We start from the raw sequence: 21,485 nt of genomic DNA on the forward strand, positions 1-21,485 counted from the left end.
GCCAAAGAGTGAGACTCCAACCCCCCGAAAAAATAAAATGAAAGGATAGCTCCAAGCTGAATCTTAGCCATTAAGTTCTTCAATATTCTAATAATCAGCTACAAAATTTCCTCCCCAACAGTCACGGCAGGCCACGCAAAGTGGGGCAAAGTCTCTGGATAACTGAGTTGGGGGCAGCAAGACACCAGACAGAGCTCTCCTGGAATATGTTGACTTTCAGGTCATTAAGTTTTCTGAGAAACAAGCAAGAGAAGCACCACCTTCGAGGTCAGGGGGGCTAGTTCCACCCTGGAGGGATGGCCTTCAGCCCTTCTAGTGTCTTAGACTTCAGCTCTTCAGAAACCCAACTTTGAGACCAATTTAAAAGGCAACTCTGCCCCTACACCAGCCCCACAAGTTCAGGTTTACCTGGCCTGGACACTAAACCATACTCCTTCCCTTTCTGTTCTCTGTAGTTGTTGTTCATGGGGGTAACTGACTAGGACAGCCATCAGAGTTCTCAGCCAGGAACTGGACTTTTGCATAAGGGAGCTGTGGAGGAGGCGTTACTGCTACTCCTTGGCCCTCAGAGCCAGAATGTCTGGGACCTCTCTAAGAAAGAGGCCAAATGCTGCAGGCATCTGCAGCAGAGAAGAACAACTGCGAATTCATGAATCACCCCTCTTTTGTACTTCTGCTTAGAAGAATATAATTTGTTAATTTACGGTAGTCGTTATGGTGCAATTGAAGATGCCAACACAGAAAAGGCTGACTGATCTGGGCTCTGCGGCATGCCAAGGCCAGGTAAATCCAAACATGTTTTCAATGCGAAGGCCTGCCAGTGGTGTCAAACAGGGTGGAATATCATACGATTAGCCTTGGCAAAAAAGGAGTCAACAGAGGGACAACTGGTGGATAATAAGCACCCTTCTCAGCCAAATGTGGGCTTTCACCACACACTGTAAGAGTCAAGCCTGAGAAGGCCCAGGTAGGGCTATACAGATGAAGTGATGAAACCTGAGGAGGGGAATTACCTTTTATGTTGAAATATAAATATGTAAGTAAATCCACAGCCATTATTTCTTGGAAGCGCAGTGTAGTGGGATTCTCGTTATTAAAATGCCTGCACAGGCCAGGCGCGGTGGCTCACGCCTGTAATCCCAGCAATCTGGGAGGCCAAGGTGGATGGATCACCTGAGGTCAGGAGTTCGAGACCAGCCTGGCCAAGATGGTGAAACCCCGTCTCTACTAAAAACACAAAAATTAGCTGGGCGTGCTGGTGGGCGCCTGTAATTCCAGCTACTTGGGAGGCTGAGGCAGGAGAATCGCTTGAACCTGGGAGGCAGAGGTTGCAGTGAGCCGAGATTGCACCACTGCACTCCAGCCTGGGTGACAGAACAAGACTCCGTCTCAAAAAAAAAAAAAAGCCTGGACACTGCATTTATTTTTGGGCTTTTTAGTGGTGCAGAAGCATCGCTGAGCCAGCAGAGTGCCCTGGGAACTGGGGAAGGGGCACTCATGCCCCGCTTCCAGGCCAGTCTCCAGGTCAGAGGCTGTTGCTGTCTCTCTATGAAATTACGGAGAGAGCCATCAGAGAGGGGCAGAGGAGCATAGGCTCATAGGGGCACCAAACACACAGCCCCTTCCCTGGCTTTATAAAGACATCTGTGTCCTTAACACCTCCTGGCCCTCTCTCAGGGACTCCAAGAATTCACTGTCAAGGTGTGCCAGGCATTGCACTCATCAACCCTGGGAGATGGGTGTTATTCCTAAGCCCATCATACAGAATTGGAAACTGAGGCTGAGTTAAATACTTTAACTCAAATCTACCCAGTTGGTACAGCTATGACTCCAAGTCACTCACAAAGACAGTCTCTACAGCACAGACCCTGCAACCCACATGGCAAACTCCCCAAGAATCCTTAGAGTCAATCCAGAAAACTTTCCTAGATGTCTGCTCTGTGCCAGGGCACCGAGGCAGGGGAGAGGGATTGGGGGATACAGAGTCACTTGTGGTTCCTGAAAAGAAGTAGTAACATTTTGGTGCATGGCTGTGAAGCTTTGATCTCTCCTAATGAGGGGTGTGGGCTAAACAGACAAGCGCCCAGGCTCTGGCACAGCAGCGGGTTGTGGGTACAGGCTCTGGCACAGCAGCGGGTTGTGGGTAGGGCGGAGGGTACCTGCATGGAGCCAGATCTGTGCCAGCGTCATCCAGGGGTGCAGCGGGCCCTGCTTAGGGGCACTGCTCTGCAGAGACGAAGCCACTTCCGACAGTGCCTGCTCCACTCTTGAGGCTGCTACCGATGTGGCATGGACGGAGCCTGTGAGAGGTTTTTGAGAAGACTCTATCAGGAGCGAAAGAACAGACCCAACCAATCAACCCCTTCCCACACAGACAAGCGCGGAACACACACACCCCTTCCCCCATGATGTTTCTAAGATTTGCTGTCCACAAAGAAACGTGGGCAATCACGGCCTGGGGCCTTAGTTTCCATCCTTGGGCTTTAGCTAATCTTTTTGTCAACAAACAGAGCACATGCCCCCTCCAGGAGCTCAGCCTAGCGGTGTGAGTGCTGGCAGATGGGGGGCCAGATACACAGCTGTGATGATACTAGCGTTTAAAAATCAAATAAACGAAGTGCTATAAGGGGACATTACAAAGCGCCCCTGTAAGGGCCTAAACCTAGAAACTTAATTGGGGTGGGGGGAGGAATATACTTGCCTCCTGGGGTAGCATTTGGAGTAGATGTACTGGCCATTCTCAAGACAAACCCAGCAACTTCCCGTTTCATTAGTGCAAGCCTGGCCTTGGAGAGGTGGGCTACACCCTCGGTTTAGAACCATATTCTAAGGCATGACTTAAAAACTGCAGAAAAAAGCACACTTTTGCCCTGTGTATAAGCAGATGTCTATCCTTAAGGCTAGACTAGCAGGGAATGGGATGGAACGGGTTTGTAGCAAAGACTCCTGGGGCTCAGAATATGCACCTGCCTAATTATTCTGTAAAACCTGCTGTCCTGAAAGGCTAAGGAGAGGGGTCAACCAAGCATGTTCACTAGTCAAGGGTTGGGGGAGTGCACAAGTCAAAATGCAAAACTCATTTCTCTTCACGTTGACCTCTCGGAGGATCGGAGACCACCTCCTTAAACAGAGGCTTGCTTCCCATCTCTTTCCAACATTCACTCTTGGAGATGTGGTTTTAGAATCAAGAGCAGGATTCTCTTGATTTCAAGAGAGCAGTTGTTTCAAATTTGAAACTGTTAATATTTCTATTCGCCTGCATCATTCTTAATGATCCATCAAACTTCATCAAAAAGTTTAGTATGGAGATAAACATACCAACATTGAGAGTGGTAACTACCAACTCATCATAAAGTTTAAAATAGTAATAATCTATAAAGAAAAATGCTGACTACAAAATAAATGGAGTTATATTCTTGATAATACAAAATTGTGAGCATAAAAATAATTTCATTTGCGCTTTGGAATGCACCCATCGTCTATAAATTTAAAGAGTATTCATGGCAATAGATGCGCCATCCATATTATGTTTTGATTGCTCCAATATAATGGTAACATGGATGCTTCTAAATGCACCTGAATCCTTTGGTGAGGACTTGGTGGATGGAAATCAGAGCAGGCCGACAGTGCCCACAAGGATGACCAAGAGGACAGCAGCCTCTGGAAAGGTCTAACAAGTCCTGCTGCACAATACGGAACTCAGAGGCTGAGTTAAAAGAGTCTAGTGGCCGGGCGCGGTGGCTCACACCTGTAATCCCAGCACTTTGGGAGGACGAGGCGGGCGGATTAGGAGGTCAGGAGATCGAGACCATCTTGGCTAACACGGTGAAACCCTGTCTCTACTAAAAATACAAAAAATTAGCCAGGCGCGGGGGCAGGTGCCTGTAATCCCAGCTACTCAGGAGGCTGAGGCAGGAGAATGGCGTGAACCCGGGAGGCGGAGTTTGCAGTGAGCAGAGATAGCGCCACTGCAGTCCGGCCTGGGCAAAAGAGCGAGACTCCGTCTCAAAAATAAATAAACAAATAAATAAATAAATAAAAGAGTCTAATTATCCAGGCGTAGTGGGAGGCCAAGGTGGGCGGATCACCTGAGGTCAGGAGTTTGATATCAGCCTGACCAATCTGACCAATATGGAGAAAACCCGCCTCTACTAAAAATACAAAACTTAGCTGGGCATGGTGGCACATGCCCGTAATCCCAGCTACTCGGGAGGCTGAGGAAGGAGAATTGCTTGAACCCAGGAGGCAGAGCTTGCAGTGAGCCGAGGTCGCTCCATTGCACTCCAGCCTGGGCGACAGAGTGAGACTCTGTCTCAAAAAAATAAATAAATACATAAATGAATAAATAATTAAAAAAGAGTCTAATTGATGGTATATGAAGGGGGAACCTAAGAAGTGTGCTAAGAATCTATCCTTGTTTAGACAAAGTATGTCTAACTACTATTTTTTAAAAATCTACATAGCAAAATGATTAAACTGCTGTCAAAATTTCTTATTTGTCACCTTTTTATGGAAAGTAATATTTTGAACTTTGATAACAAGGACTTGATGTAGTTTCCCTGAGATTTTTAGTAGCAATGAAAGTTAAATAAATGAGTAATCTAGAGGCTGTTGTTGCCCTATTCTGCCATTACCAAGTTGGCTACCTTCTCATTGGCTTGAACAGTGGTTCTCAACATTAACTTCACATCAAAATCATTTGGGATTTAAAAAATCATGATGTTATAGCTACATCCCAGACCAACCACATCACTCAGTCTAGGGGTGAGGACTGGCATCTTTGTTAATCACCCCAAGTGATTCCAATGTGCAGCCAAGACTGAGAACCACTCGCTTGGAGAGACCGGAAGCAAATGTTAACGAATATTTGGTCAAAAAAAGCCTGTACACGGGCCAGGCAGCCTGAGCTCTCCTGCTTCCCTGCAGCACAAGGGTCACCTGGGGAACAGAGTTCCAGGAAGATCTTGTTCTCTAGAACAGGGGTTCTTAGACTTTTTGGTCTCAGAATCTCTTCAGACTCTAAAAAAATCATTGAAGACCCTAAAGAGATTGTTTATATGTTATGTCTATTGATATTCACATTAGAAGTAAAAACATGTTTTTTTAACATGTTTTAACAGACATGTTTAAAATATTCACTTACTAATTCATTAAAAATAACAATAATAAATTATTGCTCTGGAAACATTCCATACATTTTCTACCAGTTTGTTCTGTGAATCTTTTGCTACAAGAGTTTGTGACTTTTGGAGGGGCTAATTTTGGTTTTTGGATTAACTGTTTTGTTTGGTCCACAAATAAATAATCAGAACTACTGCCAGTTTCTTCTCTTTGTGATATTTATACACAACTAAATCAATTAATTCCTAGCACAATATATTTTACTATGAATAAGGTCTGGCAGATGATGATGATGATGGCGATGATGATGACAGCAGTGGTGGTTGTCAGTTTTAGAGAACATACCATGTTTCAGGCACTGCAATTGGCACTTTATATGTACTAATCTTTAACCAGAACACAAACACTAGTCTGATTCCAAATCTGTCCTCTAAGTCCAGCTCTGATGCCACCTCCTACAGGAAGGCTGCTGTGAGCCTTCCATTTCTCCCTACAATAAGTGAGACTCTCTGGTCCTTGGTGCTTCTATGTGGTTGTCACTAACAATGCACAGACCACATGTTTTAAAGTTAATGTAACTGTCTCCCTTATTAGACCGTGTGGGTCTAGAAGATGGGAACTACATCCTCAGGATAGGGATTTTCAGGGACTAACAATACCAGGCCCATACTAGGTATTAGGTAAATGAGTGTGCAGGGAATGAATGAGTGCTGTCAATAGACACGTCACTGTCTGAAATTCAGAAGAGGGCGGCCCCCTCTCTGGATGCACGTGTGCTCTACTCTTCCCCTCTAACAACGGCTCAGAGGCCAGAACCTTCACCCACTCAAAGGGCACTTCAGTGCAGTGCTCATCACTTCCAACAATCCAGACTAAAAATGACAGTGGTGAATAGTTCCAATTAAACATGGACGTTTCCCCTAACGTAAAATTAAAATATAGAGAAGGATAACAGGTTTATTAGAAATAATGTTTTTCTTCCTAGTCAATTTCTTGGTACACACATTTCACCAGGGCAGAGAGCCTTCATATTCTGAACCAGGGATAAATGTTAGGGCACTCACATAATAATAGCACATAACTAACAATAGTGAAATTATATAAGTTGGTATCTACTATTCCTGAAAATAACACAACAAATAAAAGTCTTCCATTGAATTAGTATTGGAAGGAGGGGGAAGGAAAAACATCACTTTAATCAGAATGGATACAGCTGGATAAAAAACAAACCAAGCAGGCCAGGCGCGGTGGCTCATGCCTGTAACCCCAGCACCGTGGGAGGCTGAGGCAGGCGGATCACCTGAGGTCAGGAGTTCGAGACCAGCCTGGTCAACATAGTGAAACCCTGTCTCTACTAAAAATACAAAAAGTAGCGGGGCATGGTGGTGCACACCTGTAATCCCAGCTACTCAGGAGGCTGAGGCAGGAGAACTGCTTGAACCCCAGAGGTGGAGGTTGCAGTGAGCTGAGACTGCGCCATTGCACTCCAGCCTGGGCAACAAGAGTGAGATTCCATCTAAAAAAAAAACAAAACAACAACAACAACAAAAACCCTGTACTGTATTTTATTGTTTCATAGAACTGAAATGGTAAGTGACTATACAGACACTGGATTTTGACTTATATAGGTAAACAGCTGGAAACACTGGCTCTAACCAGCACATTTTTAAAGAACCCCTTTCTTTCTCACCACGGCAAACATGTTCCTGCATCGTACATCAGAATGAGAGCACTATTAACTTAAGGTGGAAATGGGCAAACTGAGGCTTGAAAAAGGAATCAGAAGTTAGAATATAGGACATATTTCCAATTTGAAATCCAAGGCTCTGCAGAAATAAGTTTCCAAATAATCAGGTTCAACAGGTAAGCCAGGGAGAGCACCTGGGCCACGGTGCATCTCTCATCTGCCACCCAGCTTCAAGAGGTCCCGCCACTGCCAGAGCCCACAGGACTGTGTGCTGTGCAGTGGCTGCCGTGCTCCGTCTAGGAGACAATGCGCCTCTCCCCGCAGTCACAGGACACAGGGGCTCTGAAAAGCCACTGCAAGACCCACTGTACCGAGGGCTGACGTAGGCAGGTGAGAGCTCGCTCTGAAATCTAGCACAGGTCTGTCGTCAAACGGCCCGAATGGTGCAGGGGCATGTGACGTCCAGGAGCGGAGGCCATCTGCATTTCCACAAGCCAATGGCTTTCCTTGCCCTCCCACCTAGATCCTCAATCGAAAATGTTATCTTGGACACCTGATACAGAGGCAAAGTGCCACCTGAAGAACATTCTGAGCCAGGGTTTCCTTCTAGGCTCCTCTCTCCATCACCATGCATGGGGGTAAGGAGGGGGGAAGGCAGCCGAGGACCTAGAAACTGTGATGGGAAGGCATTTCCTCATGGGCCAAGAGGACCAGGAACCAAGAGGAACCAAGGCCACTGATCTCAGGGCACCATGAGTCCAAGCTCTGAACCCTTCCTGAGGTTTTCTGACCCGTGCTCCTATTGTACACTGAGGGCTGTTGAGAAACCCTGCCTGCCCCAAGTAGGACACCAGGACGGCTAGCTCAAATTGCCTTTGCAGGTGAAGCTTTTCCAAAAATCCTTTTTCCAATGCACATGACACCTATGGTGAATTTCACTTAGACCTCAGCTGTGGCAATCACATGTGAGCCCTCTTCCACCAAAGTCATCATCCAAAGGGATCCCAGCACCAATAATTCTGTTAAGAAAAGGCACAGGCTGGGCGCGGTGGCTCACGCCTGTAATCCCAGCACTTTGGGAGGCTGAGGTGGGTGGATCACTTGAGGTCAGGAGTTTGAGACCAGCCTGGCCAACATGGTGAAACCCTGTCTCTACTAAAAATACAAAAAAAATTAGCTGGGCCTGGTGGCGGGTGCCTGTAATCCCAGCTACTCGGGAGGCTGAGGCAGGAGAATCGGTTGAACCCAGGAGGTGGAGGTTGCAGTGAGCTGAGATGGCAGCATTGCACTCCAGCCTGGGTGACAGAGCGAGATTCTGTCTCAAACAAAAAAAAAAAAAAAAAGAAAAAGACAAAGGAAAAAGCATAACTGATAAATTAAATGGCTTAGTTATGCTTCATATCCCTGTATTTGTCACACGCAAGTGTTGCCGAATAAATAGGATATATTATATTCCAGCTCTCCTTCTAACTATCTGGTGGCCTCAGTTAAGTGGCTGCAGTCTGAAGGACCCCTCGCCTTCCCTCTCCCCTCACAGCACATAGAAGATGAGCTGGATCTCTCTCAGATGGAATCCTGCCCACCCGGTGACTTGGCGAGCATTCCAGTGCCAGGAACGATGGACAGCCACATTACATGACGTGTGAAAAACATCCTCTACCAAAAGATGTCAGCCGACCACCTCACATGAGGCTGGCAGGATTTGGGGCAGCTCCTTGCTTCCCAGCCCTGGAGAACTCACTCCATGCCTCATGAGTGTGAACATGGGGGAACGATGGCACGTGGCCGCACCCCAAGCCCCGTCTCTGTTTGGCACCCACATTCTTTCTGCCTAATGCTGCAGCGGCAGACACCTGCCCTCCCCACATTTTTCTGACAAGTAGCTGAGCCACTGCAGTCGTGGGCATGCAGAAATCACCTGCTGCTAATGAATTTCTGCTGTACCTGTTTTCCCTTGACCCTGAAATGATTCCAAATTCTCTGTCAACTTATTCACAATTAAAACAATAGGAAAAAGCAGCAGTTCCATCTCTTAAAGAACCTGAATATTAAGCAGCAATCTGAATGACTCAGCATTCTGTGAGCTAGCTTTGCTTTAGAATTTTCATTTCTTAACAGGAAAAAAAAAATTCTGTTTCTCAAGATAGGGCTTGGAAATAAATCAGTCCAACACTGCAGACTGCTGGCAGCTCTGTGCCCTTCTGTCTCTGTGTGTCACCTGTGCTTGAAGAACCAGAATGTCCTGGGGGCTGAGGACGGGAGGAGGCGAAGGAGCTAGTGATGACTCTTATTTCTTGAAGGGAGAGGAAGAGGCATGAGTGTCCACTCTCACTTCGGCCCTCAAAGCAGGCATATTTCTCCATACCTTTTAGAAAACATAACTGCTGTCCCCTCATCTCCCTGGTGCCCGGGAGTTAGGACAATTCCCATCTTTGCTGTAGGGTAGTCCTGCTTTCTGAGGAGGCGACTCCAGGTGGTGGCTCCTTGCACCGCGCTGTCACAGCTCTCCTCTCCATCTGCTCCTTCCCTGGGAGCTGCCCTCGTGCCTTGTGTCCCCCAGTGTGACAGCAGGGGCGGGGCCGCTGCCCACCCAGTCCCACCAACCATGAGGGCTCCTGCTGTGGGTTCCTCTGATAAATAAATCACCTTGGTCACCATTCTAGTAGACACTTCCATTTTTCACCAAGTGAAAAAAGGATTAAGACTCATAGCCCCAAGACGGGATCAGTTTCCCACTGACTTTAACAGAATATCAAGCACCGTTTAAACCTGACAGCACATGTCTTGTCCTGAGAGGGCAAAGCTCTTTCCAGGGAAGGACCCCAGTAAGGCAGGGAGGGCCGGGGACATGTCATCACCGGTGGGCATGCGGGGCTAGCGCAGCATGCTGCTGGTGGGTGCTGGCAGGGCCAGGTGGTCACACAGAAAGCATGGAGGGAAGCCGTTCACACGCATGCAGGAAGGTGCCAGCTGTCAGAGCGAGCCGCTGCCGGTGGCTCTGCGCTAGAGACAGTACCTTCTGGAGGACTACATTGGGCAGATGCTTCCATCTCCACCTGAACCCTCCCCGATGCATATTCATGAGGCTGTGTCTTGGGGTGGAGGTGCCTTCTGCCTGGGGAAGGCTCTCTGAGCCTCCAAGTGCCTGACTGCCGGCGTCCTGGGGAAAGCCTCCCAGGTTGGGATGATATTCTAATGCTGGACACACTCCCCAACTTCTACCTGAGTGCCACTTACTGTTGGCTTGTCAGTCTCCTATCATTCCACTCAATCTTGTTTAAAGAAAGATACTACAGAACTAATTAAGGAGAATTATATTAAATTTAGTTTAATTAAAATAGCAAAAAAAGGTTCTGTATTAGAGCTGAATTTTAAAAATTACCACCCCTCAAAAATGGTACAGTCATCACAGAGTGATGTTCCCATATATACCTAGATTTCTTTTAAAGCTACTTTATTCTATTAAGCAGGAACAGAGACTAAAACCTCCTAATTGACTAGTCACTTCCTGATCATGATATACATTCTTGAGTGTTAGAAAATGCAGCTCAATAAAATGCTTGTCATGATGGAAAGAGAAAAACATCACTACTGTCTTGAATTCCTTTCTCACTCTTATTTTATTTTAGAGGTATGTTCTTCATTAACGTGTTTACTCTCTTCTCCCGGTGAATTACTGCTAAAGAGAGCAGCAACTTCACTAGAATCAGTGATAGGAAAAATGGAGCCAAGAACTCAAGTCGTTCTTGGAGAGGGGAATAAAACATCAGCACGGATTTTTCTCCAAAAAAACAACTGCTAGGGCACCTGCAGGGGAGCGCCCGGGTCCTCTAAGAAGTGATGAGCACATGCAGAGAGCCCTGCTGCTTCGCTCCAATCCTGCTCAGCCACCTCCACTCTTCTGGTCCTAGCTGCCCAGGGTGTAACTCAGGGGGAAGGCACCTGACTCGCCCTTAAAACCAGGATCCATGGCTGCCAAATCATAAGGGCGGTGTACATAGAATAACTATGGAATTTACGTTTTTACAGATGAGGAAATGAGGCCCAGGGCGATGTGGCGAGTTGCCGGGTGACTCCAGAGCTGGCCCTTGATGGTGAGAGGAACCTGGCAGGGAAATCTCTTTTATGAAGCACCTAATGTGTGATGACAGCACCAACACATACCTCTTTTCTATTATGGACTGCTTTTAGGCCAGAAATAAAGGCACATCTAGGTTGAGCGGGATTTCAGAGGGTGGAATCAACTCTTAAGGGTGAGGGGCAGTATTTGCCATAAGCTAAAGGCTCAGGTCATTCAAATGCACTGGATCCCCATATCCACCAGCATTTCCCCAAATGCAATCCATGAACACTGATTTCCTAGGGTGGAAAAAACGATTACTTTAGTTTGGGAACACTGGGTCAAAGTGCGGGACTTCTCAGAACATTTAACGTGGTTAAGGTGAACTATGAAGCACTAGGCAGGAGATGGACTGTCGCCCAAATATATTTGACCAAAGAGAATCAGTGGTCTAAGAAACATCCTTTGGCAGATGTGACAAGTCACTAATGACTTAAACACTGCCAAAAGCACTGTTAGGCTGGGCGTGATGGCTCACGCCTGTAATCCCAGCATTTTGGGAGGCGAGGTGGGAGGATCGCTTGAGCCCAGGAGTTGGAAACCAGCCTGGGCAACACAGTGAGGCCTCCTCTCTGCCAAAAATTAAAAAATTAGCTGGGTATGATGGCGTGTGCCTGGTGTCCCAGCTGCTCAAGAGGCCAAGGTGGGAGGCTCACTTGAGCCCTGGGGTTCCAGGCTTCAGTGAGCTGTAATCGTGTCATTGCACTCCAGCCTGATCTACTAAGACCTTGTCTCAAAAAGAAAAAAAAAAAAAAAGCACTGATCCTACATCCAGGGAATTAAGCAATTCCTTTAAATTTTGGTAGATACATTTTTAAGTTTTATGATGTCTGCTTATTTTTAGAAAAATTAACAGTTAGAATTGCTCTCCTATGCAACAATAATGGTTGGATTAATTACAAAAATTTCAAGATCCAACTGGTTCCCTCTACCTAAAATTTACTGGCCACCCGCCTTGGGAAGACGGGGCATCTCATGCTTCCAATCAGTGCCAGGAGTGCTTCTCATCCACCCACTGCACACCCAGAGTTGGCCTTTTTCCCTGCAATGCCTTCTTTTGTAGTCCTTCTCAGATCAATACTGCCTCCTCATATATAAACCCAAGCTGCGCTGAATGCATTAGGATCTCAGGAGGGATGGGCTCCAGGTGGCAGAGTGGGCAGGCAGGTGGCAGAGGGATGTCCACATCATCTCAGCATTCTCAGCACTCAACAACCACAATGCACATTCCGTGGTGGGGGGAGTGTGATTCTGGAGGCCCTCGGAAGGATTAATAGATTGGTAAACTACTTACTAACTGAAAAAAGGGAAGGAAAACCATGAAAGTATGCTTCTGGAGAGTTGCCTTGGAACAACAGATCAAACCAAAAATTAAAACCAAGAAACAAAACATTTGAAAAATCAAAATTAAGACTAAAAAAGCGAACAGGGTTCTAATAACCTTCCAACTGTAAGTCTGGCTGTCTAGAATCATATTTCCATTCAAGAGTGGCACACATTTTTCCACTAACATTTTTTTTTTTTTTAAACAAAAGAAACGCCAACTGGGCATTCCCCTATCCATTGAAATGTTCACCCAGCACATGAAAGCTGACCAATTCATGCAATGTATTTTGTTTCCAGAGCAGGAAATTCCAAAGGGAAGGGAAAAATAATCAAACAAGTGGGTTTTGGGTCTTTCCACACATTAACCCTAATCATGATTCCAATGGTTCGTAGGGTTGGGCTAATTTTCCCTTCTATGAAGTCAAAGTTTTGGAGGGAGAAATTCATACAACTTCAGATCTTGACTATCTGCTTATCCTAACGGAAAAGTTGGGACTTAAAATCATTACAATTTTAATTAAGAAATTCTGCATTTGTCAGTATGTTTTCCCCCCTCTAACTAAATGCTGACTCTGTGGGAGGGAGTGGATTCTCAAGAGCTTCAGTCTTAGTTGAAACACCTGGTTACTGGCTAGACACTCCCTGAGGATGGAAAGATGACTTCAGCTTATTAAGAATAAACAACTGAGCACTGCCCGGGACATACTCCATTCAGCAGAAAGCCCAGTGGGTGCTCATCACCCCAGAAAGTCACTGATTAATCAGACATAAAGTGCCTCCCCTGAAGAGTCGGGACTGCAATCTTCAAAGGCTTACAGGATCACAGGGCTCCCAAGATGCAACATGAAAAATACGGGCAGGTGGGTCTGTTGTGCAGAAAAGAGTGGACAGGGAAGTGGGAACATACCATGTTATTCTAGAATGGGAAGATCCCATTTTCAGACAATAAGCTCATCAAAAGTCAATGTAAAGAATTTTTCTAGAAAAATTGAAGTTGGCAATTGCCAGTAGGCATTGTATTAAGAGAAAATGTCTATTTTAAGAAATGCATGAAAAACAACATACACGGTGTTTAAACAGTATCTTCATCTTCCATTTCATAAAACTGGGATTGCCATTAAAGCAAAGTTCAGAACACTTAATATGCAGATAAGTACGGTCAGCGGGTTTCTCGGCGTGGATGGTTTATTTTGAATGGTAATCTAATTTCTGCCCTGGCTTTGTGTGTGTGAAAGCTGAACACAGCGGGTGAGCCATCAAAAGATGTGCACATTAGAGATAGTGGTTCTTTCTGGCAGCAGTTCCCCTTAAGAGCTTTTGTTCAGCATATAACTGGGCATTTGGAACAAAGATGAGCCCTTATAAATCACAGATATAGAGATTAAATTTTCTAGCAGTGCTGGCAGTGAACATTAAATAAATGAGCAAAAGAAAACAAGGATGGGCTCCCCGGGTCAGATTCATATTTAGGTCCTATTTAAGGGTTTTACCAACCAGTGTTCATTTTCACACAGGGATCTTTCTTGTTGCTGTTCATGGACAGGTTCTGGAACTCCCTAAAGCTGACTTTCAAAATTTCTGTGTTATTTAAAAGCAAGATTAGACTAAAATACTATTCAATTTCTCTGCATAGTTTCACGACACAAACCCTACATTTTCCTTCACTGCAAATGGAAAACAGTTTACAGCACTGTTTCTCAAAATGTGGTCTAAAACCCACTGGCATTGGAATCATAGGGGAGCAATTTATAAATCCAGATTCCCAGGCCCCACCTCAGGCCTAGTGAATATAAAGTTGGGGGTGGGGACCAGGGGATCCGCTGCTTTAAAGGTTTTCTGTGTGGTTTTAACGCATGGTAAAGTTTGAGAACCACATGCTGAAAGGGCTGTGGCCCTGATCTGTAAAATACGGCCTTGATGATTATACACTGGTTGAATTCATTTCTAAATTGAAAACAGGAGTTTTTGCGCAAAATGTCGTAATTTGCCTTTTAATAGGATTTTTATGCATTTATATCAACTCCAGGAAAGCACGGAAGGACCCAAGGATTAGAGGCAATATTCTAGAAAAACTTCTATCCGTTCTGCCCAGAAGGTTTCCTTTACTTTGCAAAGAGGAAGTTGAAGCATGGGCTCCAATGCCTGCAATCTCAGGTTTCCTTCTGCCCCGAACAGCTTTTGGATTTTCAAATGAGCAAGATTTCTCTCTGACAAGTCTGATAAAGTTTCCTCTCCAGCTTATCAGTTAGGAAGATTATCAGAAGGTAAAACACGCAAATGAAGTAGGTCTCACAAGAAAGGAAAAACCATGTTTACAGAGAGAGGGTTCCCGGCGGGGACCTGCGTCACTGAATGAATGAGCTGCAGGGGGCCACACAAAGGTATCGGGTTTGGGAGAATGAAGATGAGAAGACACAAACAGGTGGAGAGGAGATTCGGTTCTTGAAAGAGGAGAGGAGGAGGAGGAGGAATCTGACACTAAAAAAGTGAAAGAGAAAAAAAGGGTGAAGGCAAAAAAAAAACTTTAGAAACACAAAGAAAAAAATAAACTCGCTTTTAATATACTCACATAAGCTGCAAAGAAAATGAGGTCATGTAATACACAATCATTCCTCTACTTGACAATAGAATACAAGTGCTTTTCGAAGAAAACAAATTTGTTTTTCCACTGGTTATTTAGTTGGTCCGCAACACCATGGAATAAAAATAACTCAAGATTTACCTGGGCACAGATTCAGCAGTGTGATCTGCTGAAAATAATACATCTTTAGCCTACAATATCCAGAACATTCTAGAGGAAGCAATTTGCTTTCCAACTGGAAAGGGTTAGGACTTGACTTTACATAGATTTGTTTTTTATGAGAAGCACTTATATACAGTTTACTTGAAAATAAGGTTTTCCAAGGTGCAGACTACTGAGGTGCAACACTATGTCATGGTCCCAGCATTATGACAAGGGGTTGCTAAGCTTTCTGGGGTGGCCTATGGTTGGGGTGTGCTGGTTGGGCACTTTGGGAAAAAAGCCAGTACGGCTGCCTTCATGTCTTACAGCTGGAGAAACACATGGCAACGGGGAGACCACCGCCGCTGCAATTAGAAATTTTCCCAAACAAAGTGGATCAAACTTTCAAGTTAAAATACTTATTTTGCGTTGGATAGGTATTTGTTGATATCTATCAATTATTAAAGATAAATCCCCTTACCCCACATCCTGTTTTAAAGGCAAAGGAATAAAATATTTTTTTTCATTCTCTATTTAAGGAACTACCAACTTATTCCAAAGAAAAGACAATGACTCAGAGCTTCAAAGTAAAGACTGTCACTCTATTTGAGTCCTCTTTCACTGGCTGGGACCTATGAGATGGCAGAGGTGGGAGGAAGGGACGCCCAAGGTGATACCTAAGGGGAAGTCATGTTCTATAAGGGGGGCTATTTTAGTTTGACATGTCTGTTTAATGAAACAAAAGTCCACTCTATTAGCTACAGTGGACTTGGCCAGTTCAAAGCTTATGGACGTGGGTGACTCCTCATATTATTCCACAGCTCTGCATATGGACAATTTCAGAGGTAGGAAACCGTATTCCAGTTAACCAACCACTTCCAAAATCATGAACACTGAGGCTGCACTGTATAAGGACCCAGGATATATAATAATAGTATTGTAGTTATATATTTTTAAGCTCTTATCAGTTACACATATATCCTGAAATTTTAACAGGCAAAATAGGATATTAGGGACTGGCCTTAAAATACTCTAGGAAAAGCAAGTGTGGGACAGGAGAGAGAGATCAAATGAGAATGCTGATTGCTAAAACTCACTGGTGGGTAACGGGAATATTAGTATCTCTGTTCTGGCATATTAGAAATTTTTCCATAATAGAAATTAAAAAACAGAAAAAAAATAAATTTAGTTCTGGGGGAAAACAAAACAGATCCAAGAGGACTTGCGGCCTCACAAAGGAATCTGCCTGCACAGCGGGTGATCCTGGGCCTGTGCCCCAGGGTTGGCAGGATCTCGAAAGTGGAAGTTCACTGTGGCTGTGGCTGTGGCTGTGCACCCTCACGGATGCTAACACTGCAGGGCTCTGCTTGTGTCGGACGCCTGTGCCCTTTAAAGGGGATTTAGAAAAGCAGTTAAGTGTCGGGCATGACGCTGATAAGCTGCCACCCGCCAGGGCTGGGTTCTCCCAGGCCACATTTGATCTCAGGGTCACTTCTGTTTCACTGGGAACCATTCTGACCTCGGATAAGTTCCTTTTCTCTTTGCCTCTATAGCCCAGTCACTTTTCTAGATGAGCAGTGTTGCAGTGGATATTCAAAATCAGCCAGGCTCTTTTAGCACATGAACTAAAAACGGTTCAAAGGCAAAGGGAGGAAAAATGACTGCGGTCATGCTGGATGGATAAGAATCCAGAATGTAAAATCCATGTGTCATGGAATACTATATGGCTGTAAACAAGAATAAGGCAATTCTCCACAGATGGGTATGGAGGCATCTTCAGATACACTGTGAAGTGCAAAATGGCAGGTGCTCAAAAGCATATATAGTGTGTGGTTGTTTATGTAAAGGGGCAGAGGAAAGATATATATGCTTGTTTGCAAGAAAAAATACTGGAAGGGTAAACAAAAAGCTAATAAATACAGTTATTTTTAGGAACAAATAAGATGGATGGGCAGGGTTGGAAGCCAAACTTCCCTACAGCACCTTGTGAATTAGTTTTTAGCTTTTGAATTATGTAAATGTATTTCCTCTTCAAATCAAATCAAGGTGAGGGAATAAACAATCTGTGGGTGGTTCGCAAGGCGGGCTCTCCACACAGGTGTGTGAATGACAGCACCTGCCCCTTCTTGACTGCACCATGAGCTGAACCATATGCAACTGGGCTTTATGAATCAAGATGGAGGCATTTTTCCCCATTTTTAGGCAAGCCTTCCCAATGTGTAAGTTTCTTTGATTTACACTGTCATTTCAGAATATTTTACCCTCGTTTACAAATATGATAAGGCCTCCTAAAATGGCCTTCCATTTTTCTGATTCCCTGGTCTCTTGGTTAAATTGTTGGTGTGCAAATCAGTATTTTGCAGCTGCCTGGTTGGGTCAGGGGTGGTGTAGGGCTGGTGGCAGGAGTCTCAGAGGGACTCGCGTGGATGACTCAACAATGAAACTGTCTGTGGCAGTGCCTGGGAGGCTGTGGCTTCCCTGTTGTTGAGGAAGGGCATAGGAGCCCGCGGTCCTGACTCCAAACACCTAGGCTCTCTGGAAGTGAATGGTGGCCCACCCGAGAGACTGGCTGCATCAGTACCACTAAGCAGAGGGGGAGGAGGAAGACCCGGGGGCCAGGCCCAACCCAGGGCAGTGACACCGCAGACTGTGTCACACAGGCACATCTTCCCTAAACACCATGGCATCTGAGAAAGCTGAATCTGAAGAGGGAGACTCTCAAGCACTCTAGGAAAAATGTCCCAACGGGCAATGGGATGAATGAATAACAAGGACCTCATTTATTTTCTGACACTATCTGTTCTCAATGTGATGTGGCTTTAAAGTCTTGGGACCTCCAGGGAAATTAAGGTCCAGGCCAGCTGGAAGGAAAGGGGGTCTGAATTTAGTGTGGCTGTTCTCACAGGATACTTAGGAGGGAGAAAAGTGGGGAGACGGCGCTGGGTAGCCACAGCAGCTGTTTTGAATCAGCTGAAATTGCTGCTGGTGCTATAGTGAGTTTCACTTCCTTCTCTTCCCCATGTCCGAGCCTCACCTTGCAGTGGCTAGTCCTGACAGCCTGACCTCTTTCCTACAATGACGGGGCCTAAACAGGTCCCTCGGCAGGAGCTGGGATGATGCAGAACTCTGCTGTGCTATTCCAGCCAGGGTCTCTGCCTGGTGTGCAGTCTAAGTCCACCAATGACTGCTGAACTGTTTGGAGAGTGGTCAGGCCACTCCAGGGGGTGAGTTTCTCCATGGCTCAGTCCACATTTTAAGCAGCAGCTGCAAGCCAGATTAAACTGCACCAATTTACGATTTGTGCCGCTTCCAGTGCCCAAAAATCTTTTTACCCAGGAGCTGCAGGACCTTTGGATCTGATTTCTCAAGCTGACTTTAAATTTGGTACAAGGGAGCCTAGGGCAGAAATGCAGTCTGCAAGGCAGCTGTTGGGGTGGGCCAGGCTTGAACATCACATCTGGCTCCCAAAGGCCCTATCCCTTTTAGCCCACCTGTATAGGTTTTTCCCAGGACAAGCCCTGGCAGTGCAAGACTCAGAGCTGCTCTCAGGCTTTCTTTGGAAAGGTTCTGGCAGAGCTGGGATGTGGCACAAGGACAAGAAAATAACCTCGTGGTCCCTGTCATGCAGCCAGCCCATAAAAGACCAGGCATACCCAGATAGAGATTAAGTTGTACACGGTCCCCTGTGGGTGGGGGAGAAGGAACAGGAGCAGGTTCCAAATGATGCTCTAGAATGATTTTTGAGGCTCAAAGAAGAGCAAATTTATATGTTTTGTGGGTCTGTCGAGTCACCCAGATTACAACTGAATCATTGGTATGGGTTGAGCATCCCTAATCTGAAAACCCAAAATCTGAAATGTTCTAAAATCGAGATGTTTCTGAGTGTTAATACAACACAAGCGGAAAATTCCACACCTGATTTCATGTGATGGGCCGCAGTCAAAATGCAGTCAAAACTTTGTCTCATGAACAAAATTCTTTAAAATATTGTATAAAGTTGCCTAAATTTAGGCTGTGTGTATAGGTGTATATGAAACAGAAATGGACTTTGTGTTTAGACTTGGGTCCAATCCCAGGATATCTCATTATGTTTATGCAAATATTCCCAAACCCAACACACTTCTGGTCCCGGGCATTTCGGGTAAGGGACACTTCACCTGTGTCCCCGCTGTGGGGTCTACTCCCCTGTACTTAGGTGGACTCACTCCCCTGTACTTAGGCAAATGTGGAACACACACACGACGAGGTGTGCAGATTTGCTCATAGGCAGGAAGTGCCTCGGGCTTCCACATGGGGACAGTGGAACCCACCTGCCACCCTACGGGGTCTTGTGCTGGGTGTATGTGTGTTTATATGTGCAACTGATTAGAAAGTGAACCTTGCTTTCAGCAAGGTCTGAAACCCAAAGAGAGAGGGAGACACAGGGAAGCAGAGGGGAAACCTGATGGGGACAGAAACCACCTCATTTTAGTTTCAAATTTTAAGTTCTAAGAGCAAAGGGGGAAATAGATTTCAAAGAAAGCATTGGGCTGGGCAAATCATATGACCGTCCCCACTGTGAAGAAACACTTGAGAAAGACACTGGAGCAATGCACCTCGGTTGAGTGTTTAAACTATTTGTGCAAGAAATTTTTCCAACCCCAACCCGATCAGTCTCATCCCATGTCACTCGGTCCCAGGCCCCCACATTCTCCATTACACCATTTCGTCCCCTCTGGCTTTTTATTCTCACCTGTCTCGGGATCGCTGAAGTCTGGCAAAGTAATTGTATTAAGCTGTCGTCTGTCAGCAATGGTTCTATCTAAGAGGCTGCTCCCACGTCCAGAATCACTGCAAAACACAGCTACAAATGTCAGTCACCTGCAAAGTGGGAGGAGGGAAGGAAAGAGAGGCAACCAATACTGACTCCTGAAGGCCAATGAATACTTTCTGTGCATTTTTTACGTTCTTCAGCATCTTTCTTATGAAGGAGGCATCCTGCTTCCTGGCTTGGCCTGGGCTGTGATTCCTTTCAGTGTTCACTATCACAAACAGGGCATAAACCACACCCACAGACCCTGGCTAATTTTGGCCTCTTTTATGTCATTAGAAGACACAAAAATGAAAACTTGAAGCTTCATTTTCCATCCACCTTACAAGGGGAAACCGACTGGCATTAGCAACCTTAGAAAGTGAAGTCTTAGCAAGTGAGTCCATGAACACGCCATCCATGAAGAGTTGTCTTCATGAACCAATGCTCCACACCTGCGCTTCTAAAACCCAGGCTGCACGGGAAAATCACCCAGGACATCTCTAAACAACAGACGCCTAGGTCCCACTGTGAACCGAACAAATCAAAACTCCTGGGCTGATCGACATTTTTCACAGCTCCTCAGATGGTTCTAAGGTGCAGCTGCTGGATTCAAGAACCCCTGACCCCCTTTTCTGAGTGTGATCACAGTCATGCACTCATTCTGGGGTCCCCAGAATGTAGGCCTTTGTGCTACATCGTGTGGTTAACTTTCCTGCTGGTGTACGAGCCCTGTCTAGTGTTCCCAAGCTGGAGAAAGCTGGCTGATAGGGACACACAGGGACTGGGAGAGAACATGGCAGGGTTTTGGTGGCAGCCTCCATACCACCACTCCTACCAGCTTCCTGCACTGCCCATCTCTACTGAGTCCCCTCTCTAGCTTGTGCCTATAAAACAGGCTTGGCACTGTTCACCCGGTAAAGCCACACGGAAACCACAGCGGGCCTAACAGGGAGAGAAACAGTTAAGGGATCTCATCTAACATGGATTTCTTTTTTAAATTCTAGGAGGCTTGTAGGTAAACACTATTGCTTTATTCCTGTATCGTGATATTCTATCAAAGCAGCTCCAAAAAGAATCACGTCTGTCTCTTGAGGTTTGAATCTTCAATGCTTTTCTTTGAATCTATTTTCTTTTCCAATCTGGGGGCTTTAAGAGTGATTTTTTGTTGTGAAGAAGTTCAGATTCTACAATAAGGAGACACAATTTCCTTCCTTTATGCAGCTGTTGCTAAAGCAGTACAAACAAGATTTGGCATGAAACTTAATACAGTTTACAGGCTGCAATTTCCATGTCCAGCGATTTCTCTAACTACATTAGAGAAATCCACAGGAAGCAGAAGAAAACTTCCTTCAGGACAGACTATTTGTCAGCCTATACTTATTACATCATCCCAGACATGTTTTTTGGAAACTGCTCTTTCAATTGTTTCCATAACTGAGAAACAATACATGTCTGTGAACAGAAGACAACATAAAAGTACATGCAAATTTTCACTCATCACAACACTGAATATTTCTGGCGCAGGTCTGTCCAGGTAGCATTTTTCACATAAATACTACTAAGTACAAATTATCTGAATATTGCAATGCCCCTCCACTTAGGAGTTTTTCAGAAGATTTATCTCAAAATACAGTGAAACGATGACATATTATTCACCACCTTGGGGATTCCAAGACACACGATGAGGTATCGGCATTGCAAAGGAAGGATTTGCCTG

At 45.4% G+C, this 21,485-nt stretch overlaps 1 protein-coding gene across 7 annotated transcripts in view; it reads right to left on the minus strand.

Moving 5' to 3' along the window:
* The window catches only part of TTC7B (tetratricopeptide repeat domain 7B), a 275,379-nt gene that overhangs the window by 50,229 nt on the left and 203,665 nt on the right, over window positions 1–21,485 (minus strand). For 4 of the 7 annotated variants that reach the window (XM_034938007.2, XM_034938004.2, XM_034938003.3 and 1 more), the window contains 3 exons: window positions 19,709–19,806; window positions 12,223–12,273; window positions 2,160–2,300 (listed from right to left, as the gene is read on the minus strand). In XM_034938007.2, the coding sequence (XP_034793898.1) occupies window positions 2,160–2,300; window positions 12,223–12,273; window positions 19,709–19,806 (290 nt within the window). Of the gene's footprint in view, window positions 1–2,159; window positions 2,301–12,222; window positions 12,274–14,570; window positions 14,733–19,708; window positions 19,807–21,485 lie in introns of all 7 variants that reach the window. The other 3 variants (XM_034938006.3, XM_034938005.2, XM_055097944.2) reach the window with 2 other exon arrangements.

Source organism: Pan paniscus, chromosome 15 (genome assembly GCF_029289425.2).
Source record: "Pan paniscus chromosome 15, NHGRI_mPanPan1-v2.0_pri, whole genome shotgun sequence".
Lineage (NCBI taxonomy): Eukaryota > Metazoa > Chordata > Mammalia > Primates > Hominidae > Pan > Pan paniscus.